This window comes from Oratosquilla oratoria, chromosome 22, assembly GCF_046742065.1.
Source record: "Oratosquilla oratoria isolate Oo_2021 chromosome 22, ASM4674206v1, whole genome shotgun sequence".
Lineage (NCBI taxonomy): Eukaryota > Metazoa > Arthropoda > Malacostraca > Stomatopoda > Squillidae > Oratosquilla > Oratosquilla oratoria.
This window is the reverse complement of record NC_134798.1, coordinates 32,831,570-32,842,744: the sequence shown is the minus strand read 5'-3', so window position 1 is coordinate 32,842,744 and position 11,175 is coordinate 32,831,570. Positions and strand designations below refer to the sequence as shown.

The following is an 11,175-nucleotide window of genomic DNA, read 5'->3' as shown; positions in this document are numbered from 1 at the left end:
ATACATATACATATACATATACATATACATATACATATACATATATACATATATATATATATATACATATACATATACATATATATATACATATACATATACATATACATATACATATACATATACATATACATATACATATACATATACATATACATATACATATACATATACATATACATATACATATATACATATACATGTACATATACATATACATATACATATACAAATATATATATATATATATATATATATACATATACATATACAGATACATATACATATATACAAGTACACATACACACATGCAATATACATACGTGTATACTCGTATGTTCCCATGAAACTTAGCCTACAACATTAACACAGTATGTGTGGATTTTTTAATCGGCAAAAGTTTCGTCTTCTTACATGTACGAGTATATGTAATATACTTGAATTGGCAATCCAAATGTTGGTTATGCTCTCCTTCTTTAGGGAAAGGTTCATGCATTGAATTTTCTTTTACTATGGTATATAGTTTCAGTCTGATTTTTGTGTTTACTCTTGTTATGAGTTTTATCTAATTTTCTTTGTTTTTGATGTTTCCTATTGTGCGTGTTCGCAATCATGTTTTTACACATATAGTTGTATTTATGCTCATATATAATGTGTAAGTAAAAATGTATGGGAGAAGCATTATAGAAAAACAGTGAGTGAAAGACAAACATAGAGAAAGATAGAGAGATAGAGAGAGAAAGAGAATGGCTCATCCTCTTACAATAAACGTAGACGTTGTCAACTTTGTTAATGATGTTGTTCTGGAGGCAGACGGGAAATAATGCATTAAGTTCTCTCACTATCTTTGTCAGTATCATCATCACTTTTTATTGCCTATAGGCTTACTATTAATACCATCATCATTGATACAGTCGAAATTACTGTCACTATCATCACAGTCACCCTCACAAATGTCAATGAAAATCATTGTGATGATAGTTTCTTCACTGCAACCAACCACGTAAACGGTGAACCACAACATTCCTCATGAGCCTCAGCATAACCAAAATTATCATTTTTATTATTACAATCATCGTGTTCATCATTATAATCATCTTTGTCATGATCATCACACCCCTTCAGCACCACCATCACTACCTAGACTAACACTATCACCACCACCATCATCAAATCAACCATCACCTCCAAAGCACCAAAATGCCACCACATCTATTGGGTGTGCCGTGTACGCTCCGGGGTGTTTCTTGGAAGGTACTCATCAATCTGAAATAAGAGAGGAAAAACTGATTACTTCCGACATAATTGTTTTAGAAATTATGTAAAATAGCCAGGAAACGATTACCTGGGTGTGATAGCAACAACAAATTGAAAAAAGATGCAGTGAAGAAGAACTAGAGAAACTAAGATAGAAGGAAGTCTGTAAGGAGAGTAAAGGGAAACCTAAGAAGGTAAGATTGAAGATGGAAATTGAAAAAAAGATTCAGTGAAGAAGAACTAGAGAAATGAAGATAGATATGTTTGTTCAGAAGGAAGTCTGTAGGGAGAGGAAAGGGAAATTTAAGAAGGTAAGATTGAAGATGGAAAAATGAGTTGGACTGGGAGGATTAAGGGCAGAAGTATAGAGTGGTTATAGAAAAGAAAGAGAGGACCCCTTTCCTCTCCTCTGATCTAATAGCAAAATTAACAACTCTGCTTCTTGCCTCCCTTCATCTTCATCTCCCAGTTCAGCCCTCGTTCTTCTGCTCTCTTCCCATTTCTCCTTAGCCACGTTCACCTCTACCTGGATCTATTCCTCTATTTTTTCCAGTCCATCATCAAGTTACTTATCTTCTCCCAGACATTCTCCGTTTATCTATGTTTCCAGTCGTGTGTCTTCCTTCCCTCTCCTTAGTATCAACTCTGAATCATGCAAACGTCAGCAAACGGCTTCTTTTAATTTTCACTAAGGCCAGGGTTCATGACACGAGTATTGCCAGCGAACATTTTGCCGGACATGATATAGCTAGTGTTCTTTAACTCAAGCCATGATTTGAAATTTCATTGCCAACTCGGCGTAAAGTGCAGGTAATGACGTCAAGAGTATGTGACGTCACTATAGCAAAGGTGAATCAGAGAACGGCTATTAAAGTCTTTTTTGCCAATTAAGGCACGTTATCAAATCGCACTTCACAGAAATACATTTTAAACGAGGAAAGTTGAAAGAGAGAGTTCTTCTGTACAGGATTGAGACAGAAAATGTGTTTATGGAAACTTAATATCATGTGAACTCCGTGTATGCAACTCCAGATAGCTACATTAGTATTACTTTTACTTTCCAAAGGCAAAATAATTTTTTTCACAGAGACATTGGTGTTTTCCTGACAGGTTAAAATAATTCTTGATGAGCAAACATCATACCCTAATTCCACCCACCTCCTTGTGGTGATGTGAGAGGCTGCTGGAATTTAAAGGTCGAGGGTGAATGGGGGACCACTTGCAATTGCAACGGATTAGTGTTTCTGGACTACCCAGGCTGAATAATGCGGAAATCAATATATCTTGAATCATTGATTTTGTTTGGCTAATGTCAGGTGATTTGATTTCTTTTCCAAAAGAGGCTAAAAGTAAATGAAACAATTTTTTTTTTTTTTTTGAAAATCCAAACAGTTTCCCAATTTGATGAAGGTGGAAAAAGAAGTCACGGGTCTAGTTTCGAGTTTATTCCTGACCGGTTTCGCTCTATGCTTCTTTAGAATAAGCATAGAGCGAAACTGGTCAGGAATAAACTCAAAAACTCGAAACTAGACCCGTGACTTCTTTTTCCACCTTCATCAACTTGTCACAATGTACCAGCAGTTTCCCAATTCTAAAGGCTTCAGAAAGCTGTAGAGGCGTTTATGTAGTTTCATTGGAGTAGCTTTTGGTCTATGCGCAGATAAAGTTCTGTCTAAGAGGGAGTTTATACGGTCTAACAGTTCGTCGAACGCGGTTCGACAGACACGTGTTTAAAATGATGTGTGAACGTGTGAACGGGGTATTTGGGGTTTAACCAACGTGTTCGACAACCAAATACCCCGTTCACACGTTCACACATCACTTTAAACACGTGTCTGTCGAACCGCAATCGACAAACCGTTAGACCCCTCTAACTTACATACTGGCCTTTGGTTTTGTCTACGAATTCTTTACTTCGGGTATACTAGGATAGGGAGATTACATATAATTTCGTCGCCGGTAACCAGTGATTATTTTCTATCGTGACGAGAAGGTGGAGTCACAAGGTGGAAAAAAATCAAGGAGGGGAGCAAAAATGGGGGCTAATGACAGATAAAAGCGATTATCACTCTTCTTTGAATGGAGATTGATTTCTAATCACTCTTCTTTGAATGGAGATTGATCTCTAACCAGAAAAGAACGCAGCATGTTTCTGGCCCTTAGGGTCAGAAGCATGCTGCGTTCTTTCCTTCTTCTGGACCTTAGGGTCAGTTCTTTCCTTCCAAGGTTGGAGATGTGCTCATGGAATTTCGTCTCTATTTCTTCATTTAGAGACAGTTTTGATTTTTTTTATACAAACCACGGGCTTTGCCCTCTCCGGCTTCGCCGGGGGCTTGGCTGCGCAAACAGTGGCCTTCAGCCGCAGCGTTCCGCGCCCTAATCCCATAGCTTACACCAAACTTTTTTCTTCAGCTTTAGTAAAATATCCCTTAAACAATGTCCTGATATTTTCTTCATATATAAGTAAAGCCTAAATCTATAAATGTATAATGCAAATCTATGCAATATTTTTATCTATTACTGGAATTATAGAACCTTGCATCATGAAATGGTGATTAAACAAACTCGTTTCTCTTTCCATGAAGGAAATGATATGTCATGATGATGATATGGTTTAACGTCACGTATACCCCCCCCCCCCCCCCCCCCTTTTTATCGGGAGGCTAGGACGGCACCCCTCACAGAGGGCTTTGTAGCCATAAGCTTTAGGAAAAAAAAAAAAAAAAAAAAAAAAAAAAAGGCTTGTCGCCGAGTTAAGGGCTTGTCACACTAGTCTACTTTTCCTCCGACCTCTGACTAATCGGCGGTCCAGCCCACCTCCAAAACTTTCCCACCGCAAAATCACTAAACCAAAATATTTTGTTTTCAGAGCAGAAACACATAGAATATAATTTGATATGCTGAGGTGAAAAATATTTTCATCCAGCATATCAGATTCAGTCCCAAAATCTGTGGGCCGCAAATCTATTCCAATACGTATAGTCGGAGGAAAAATTGTTCAATGTGAAAATGTCTGTAAAAAGGCAGATCAAAACCCAAACCTTTTAGCTTCGAAGAGAGTTTGACTCGGCTAAATAAATAGATAAGTAAGTAAATAAATAAATAAATAAATAGATAAAAATAAATAAATAAATAAATAAGCAAATGAATAAATAAATAAATAGACGAATAAATAAATCTAAGTATAAAAAAAAAAATCAAAACTGTCTCTAAATGTCCTCTGTCACGGTGGTATTTTGGTGACGCTCCGTGACGTCTCGGCAACGGGGACAACTGATTGGCCGAGAGTGGTGACAATCGTCTCTGTTACCTATCTGCCTATATACTGAACTATCGTTCACAAGGAGTCTATTTCTTGGAGTTCTGTCTGTTGTTTGTGAGGAAAGCGGCAGAGTAACTAGTTTCGACATGTCGCATTTCTTTCTGAAATGTTTTCTGTGTGTTCCTGTAGTCTACCTAGTGTCTTGTATCGTGCCATTTTGCTGCGTTGTATGTTTTTATTTCGTTTTCGTGTAAGGTCCGTTATTGTCTATTGAACCAAGGTGGTGACCGGTTTCATGTTTCAACCACCGTGAAATGATGGTCTGAAGATGATATTAGCTGAGCACTAACTTTGTGTAATTTCAGTCCAAAAGCTCATCGCTACTTGCGTAAAATTTGTAACTCTCTATAGCCATCAGTTATCACATTAAATCAATGGTCATTAAAAATCAATGTCAAGCTAGGGGTCTAGCACACAGTTCTATGTCTACTAAAAGACAAAGTTGAGTCAATGACGAGCAAATGCGACTGTGCCTTATGTCATTTGATGAATGTAATGTTGCACAAGTTTGGTCCAACGAGAAAGATACAGACACACCATATGAACCTAAGTCACATGTTTAGTGTAGTATTATAAGATAACTAATTTCACCATGGAAACAGCTAATTTATTATAATTTTGATACCAGAGTAACTAAAGAAATATTGTCTAATTTGGTAGTGAGAGTAGAGGCAGATTTTTTTTCCTGTTGCTGTCACGGTCAATTATCTTGGTCCTACAAATATGAGCCTCTGAAACAACATTGGCGTAGGAACTAACGATTTCTCCTTCACGACAGAGAAATTCATGTGTTTGCCGATGCACCACATCTGGTAGGAGCTATAAGAAATAATTTTCGTTGATTCGGTGTTTGAGCTACGGGAAGGAGAGTATGTTTACAGTGGATGTGTCAGAGAAGTCACTCAGAGGAGTGTAAGTGATTTAAAGCTGACCCACCGTTTGACAGAAAAGCATGCTTGTGGAAGTGGTTGTACAACGCATGAATGGAAGTTTAGTTGTTCAATTGCTTCCGGAAACCACATCAAAGGCTTTGGCTTGTTTTGGTCAAAGAGGGCTTCTTCAAATCAAGTACTGGGAAAATGCAAGCCAGTTTATGAAACTTGTTGGCTCATGGTGTTTCTTATGATGATGATGATGATGATGATGATGATGATGATGATGATGATGATGATGATGATGATGATGATGACGATGATGATGATGACGATGACGATGACGATAATGATGATGATGGTGATGATGATGATGATGATGATGATGATGATGATGATGATGATGATGATGATGATGATGATGATGATGATGATGATGATGATGATGATGATGATGATGATGATGAAAAAAGAAATGCTTACGGTCTTTACCCAGGTTGTATGAAAGGAAAAACAGAAATACAACGTGTCTTGCTCACTAACTTACAGATTAAACCAGGACTTTTTTTTTTTTATGTCTTCGACAAATGGGTATTTGTTATGAATATCCGTCACCAGTTGCTCTGAAGTACAAAATTAGAACTCATTTGCTTGGAAAGAAAGATGAGAGATGAGAGATGTCAAGACGATGTGAACATGTAAGATGGGTCTTTCTCTACAATAGATCCCACTGACAAAGTCATTGTAAATGACTCTAAGATTGCGTTTCCACCGAGCGAGTCCAGGCCGATTCTGGCCAAATGTTGTTAATTTGAATAGCTAGAAGGAGACTTTGCTTGCAGCATTCCAGATTTCCCTAAGAACACTACAACAATCTGTCAACCAATCGTAAAGGTTTAGCCCCTTTCATTTCGCCATTCAGTTTCTCAGTATATGACGCGAAGGCAATTTGACTTGAAAAAAAAACGAAAGATTGCAACCGACGTTGTTTTTGCTTAAACGAACTCACGACGGCTGAGGAGAATCAGCCGAGACTCGCTCGGTGGAAACGCAGCCTAAGGATCAATCTCTGCAGCGAGAACTAACACATTTTGCAATGTTGTTTGCTTCCTTAGAGCTTAGGGATTATGTACAGATAAACGATAGAAATAGTGATCCAATGGACAGCGAACAGTGTACTGTAGAGAATCTAGCAGAAGTAGGTCTGCCATCTGCGGTATGTGGGTGGGTACATTACCAATAAGTTTCCTCAGTATCAGTTTCTAGGATCTAATGTACCTTGCAGTGAAAATACTTGGATAGGATTAGCTGGCTGAGAAAAGTAAAAGTTGATGACACCCGGTGAATATTTTTTTGAAAAATTAAAAATGAAGGAAAGTCTACTTAAATGCCACCATGGTGAGAATGAGCTAAAGCCATTTGATGTAATTGTTTTCTTTATTTGTTCTCGCCTTTTTTCAGAATACATGTTTTAAATAGGGTTATCAGTTCGACATGGAAGCAAAGTAAGAAAGTTGTAAAACTTGCAAAATGAGCCAAACAGTACTTCGAAAAAATGTACGGTATAGCATCGCGCATTCATTTGTTCTTTCAGTCTCAAGATAGTAAAAACTAAAATGGTAATTTTTCAACTGATCTTTATGTCCGGATGCGTTGAATGAGCTCAGAAAAGCCTCTGTAAGTGTAATGTCTGTTCGTGTCTCTCCGATGACAAGATTATTGTCATTTGGTCAAGTAAAACAAAAAAATCATAAAACATCAAAATGTTTTATCAAACACCAGAAAAATATGACGTCAATCCTCGCGCGGTCAAGCCGCATCAGATGATATTCGGATTTACGGGCCGGCGCGAGGCCTACCATATCCGGTTTTTCGTATCTACACCACAAGCAGCTGACATGAGTTGAATTGGTTAAGTGCTGGCAGGTTAGTGGGTGGCTGGTTGACCGCCGGTACCCCCCACGTGACGTCACAGCCGCGCGGCCACGGTGAGGTCGGTGATACTTGGTAGTTTATCTTGACCAGCGCAATACCTGTAGCTATACATAAAAAAAAAAAATAAAAAAAAAAAAAAGAGATCAGGTTTTAATTGTTACCTTGAGTCTCATCGAATGGACACTCGCCACCTCACAATAGCCATCAGTAGTCCTCCAGTCTTCCCATAGATCTTTAGAAAAATAAACTGTTATTTGCTTTTCATTAGCAGCAAGAGAAAGAGGAGGGGTACTAGCCGGTTGTCAGCTGGATTACCACTGGTAAGTATTTACTTTTTTGGGTCAAATGGTAATATTAACGTTACATCACGTGGTCTTCTATGCAGCACAAACTGAGGTCTTCGTCACGTTCATTCATGACATCATTCATAAATATCTAACCGTTATCCAGAACACAGTATATAATGGGCGTCATCGTAACGATCGAGTGTACTGTAGGTATTTCAGTTATCACAGAGAAGCTTCTTACCTGTTACTAACACAGCGAATGACACTGGATGGGATGAAGTTTGCCTCCTGCAATGCATTTCTTCATGCAAGCGTAATGGGTACTCTTCTTTCGGTTGTACGAATTTTCTGAAAAGCAAAAATGAAGCGGTAAGCCATGTGAACACTCTTCCTAATGAAACACGTTATGTCTTTTGTTCCGGCTGCCACCAGATGAATTCAGCAACTTCAACACGGTGGTGAGCTTGAGGTATTTTGTTCAGGCTAAAGACAGGCAATTTTAAGTCCAGATGGTAAGGGGCAAGGAGACTCGGGCTTAAAGGGGTTAGTTGAGTTGATAGGTCTTCTACCCGGCTGACCGGTAACAATACCACAGGTAAAAAAATCACGGGAAAAGGTCACAATTTTGGATAGGAAAAAAAGTCACAGGAAAAAAGTCACATTTGGCGTATAGTGGCCGGTAAAAAAGTAATTTTTCAATATATGACTTGTACACATAGATACTATTAATAAAAAAATCGTGTATCTAAGTCGGTCAGTTATTGATTTTATATAACATGTACAGGTTGAGAATAGGATTACATGTATATTCCATGTTTTTCGTGTTGATGATTAAGAAGATTATTCCAGTTGAGCAGCCCACACGTGACGATGATAGTGTTGTTATAGCTACACAGTGTCGATAAGTTAATCAAACGAAAATATTAAAATCAGTCTTTTATTTATATTAACTGTTTTATTTGCTGTTGATTTAGGCGAATTTTCTAGCCGAGGCCGTAAAGAAACCACCGCCGAGCAACACACAAGATGCATAGGCGTTCCTGTATCCATATATGGCGTCAATGAACTCTTCTTTGAGGGTGGTTTCCAACAGCATCCTGCCGGGTAAGGATGCTCACTGTTGCTTCTTCACGTTGGAACCAATCACTGACGCGCCAGAGTGAAGGATGGTAGTGACCTACGAGGTTGAAGAATCTATTATTCCGACATTCTCAGATGTTCTTGGTGCGGGCATTGTTATGTAGCGTCATGCACATTTCATAGGTAGGGGCAAACATAGGTGGAATGTGACGCATTCTCAGAGGTATTAGGACATCACTGGATATGGTAACTTGTTGCTAAATCAGGCGAAAGGAGCCACCAACATAAGTACGATCAAAGTACATGAGCACTCTTCGGCTTGAGGTGGATCTTGTGGAATGACGGATTTGAGGTGTCTCATATCTTCGTCAACGTCCTCTAGGGGGAGAAAACCTAGAGAATCAATCATTCCACAAAAAAGTAACTAAGCATTAGTATTATACATTGTTCCCAAACCCAGTTCTTGGATTTTACGTCAAGTGAACTGCGTAACATGATAGAAGCAACCTTCGTGCTCTATGTCGCGGCCAAACACGGCAAGAACGGCTCTCATTACACCATCTTCAAAGTCATTCACCACGTTTTGCACATTGATATTTAGGTTTAGGTCTACACATTTATCACCTATAACCTGAAAGAGTTCTTCATCGGCGGTACGAGTCTTGTTTGGAAGAAGCGCGTACACGGAAGTATCCCCCAAAAGTCACACGAATGACATAAAATCTGTTTGAAAATATTTTGATCCATAGAAAAGTTGCCATCCACATACAAGGTATCAGCACCAGCAAGAAGCCTGAGCCCATCACTGGCACCAAACAGTAGAATGCGATTGTTTACATTTGGTCCATTATCACAGAGTAAAAATTCCTCGGGGGTAGGGCCAACTGTCTGAACAAACTCAGTAGGAAGATAATTTAGATATTTTAGCAGATGTGGTACAGGAGTACGCCGTTAGTTGCCAAGAGTATGTTTGCAAATGTCAGCAGAGGGTTTAAGTTGGCGTAAGTTATCATCACACAAGTTTACACCATGACTAAAGATCTGAGATGGCTTGTCTCCAGTTGCGTACTTTGGCAAGACGAATTTCGGTCTCTTTTGGGGCATGATTGTGAGGCTCAGCTACATCTGGATCTTCTACGCTTCGGTCTGTCATACTGCCTCGACAGTGACCACTGGATCTTTTAACACAACTCCACCACACCTTGGCTTTACGAGTGGATCGCCTGGTATACCTGAACCTATTGAAGCAGATTTTTGAACCACGCTCATTACTTTGAATAATTTCCATGGCATAAAACTGTTTCTTAATATGTTTTTTTACTGTATCCAAGTATTGTTCATCCACAAGAACACTTAGCTTCTAGAGATCTTATTCATGCTATTCTCAGGGAGACTTCCACTATATGGAGAAGAATGAGGTTATGTACTGCACGTAGACAGGGACATAACACCCTCGGACAAAACACCATCCACCAGAAAACCTTCCCCAAACCACCTTCTGGACAAAACACCATCTGCATGAAATACTGCAGTAAATTATAATTAATTTCTATTTAATTTATTTATATTGATAAATAATTGATAAAGACTCAAGAAACATATCAAGAGATGCTGGACATTCTAATATCCAAGTGTGAGGAGAATGACATATTCCCTGAGCCAGAGTTTGTGATGGTGGATCTCGAATATTCAGTACACAAAGTAGTTGAAGAGGCATTCGATGGAAGAGTTCATGCACGTGGGTGCTTCTTCCATTTTACACAATCTACATGGAAAAATATACAGTCACTTGGGTTGGCGCAGTATCACAGAGAAAACAGAGACTTTCAGTTGTTTTGTGGCATGGTAGATGGGCTAGCCTTTCTTCATGCTCTAGACGTCGAGACAGGTTTCCAATATTTTTTTGAACAATTTCCGGATGAAGCCTGAACTGATGCATTACTTCATGGAGAAATATACAGTCACTTGGGTTGGCGCAGTATTACAGAGAAAACAGAGACTTTCAGTTGTTTTGTGGCATGGTAGATGGGTTAGCCTTCCTTCCTGGTCAAGACGTCGAGACAGGTTTCCAATATTTTTTGGAAAAATTTCAGGATGAAGCCTGAACTGATGCATTACTTCAATTCAAATGAGGATCTATCGTCATAATGACCTCAGTTGACATACTTTATTACTATTTTTTTTTACCAAAATTTACCAAGATTTTGTTCTATTTTACATTTTTAGGAAAAGTCACTGATTTAACATCAGTTCTGTATCTTCCTTTATTGAGCATAAAAAACAACAACAATTAACTTTTCTATAAAAGATAGACGCAGAACCAGTGCTGACATTGTCCTGTTGTATTTTACTGTTTCTTATTATTAACATATTTCTGTGACTTCTTTACCTGTGGCATTTACACCTGTGGCATTTTTATATG

General features: G+C 38.5%; 1 protein-coding gene across 1 annotated transcript in view; it reads right to left on the bottom strand.

Moving 5' to 3' along the window:
• Nucleotides 1-386: 386 nt before the first annotated feature.
• Nucleotides 387-11,175, bottom strand: part of LOC143037221 (uncharacterized) — a 262,402-nt gene continuing 251,613 nt past the window's right edge. Inside the window, exons 7-8 of the mRNA XM_076205342.1 lie at nucleotides 7,915-8,021; nucleotides 387-1,266 (exon numbers count right to left, since the gene is read on the bottom strand). Of these exons, the coding sequence (XP_076061457.1) occupies nucleotides 7,921-8,021 (101 nt within the window). The 3' untranslated portion in view covers nucleotides 387-1,266; nucleotides 7,915-7,920. The remainder of the gene's footprint in view (nucleotides 1,267-7,914; nucleotides 8,022-11,175) is intronic.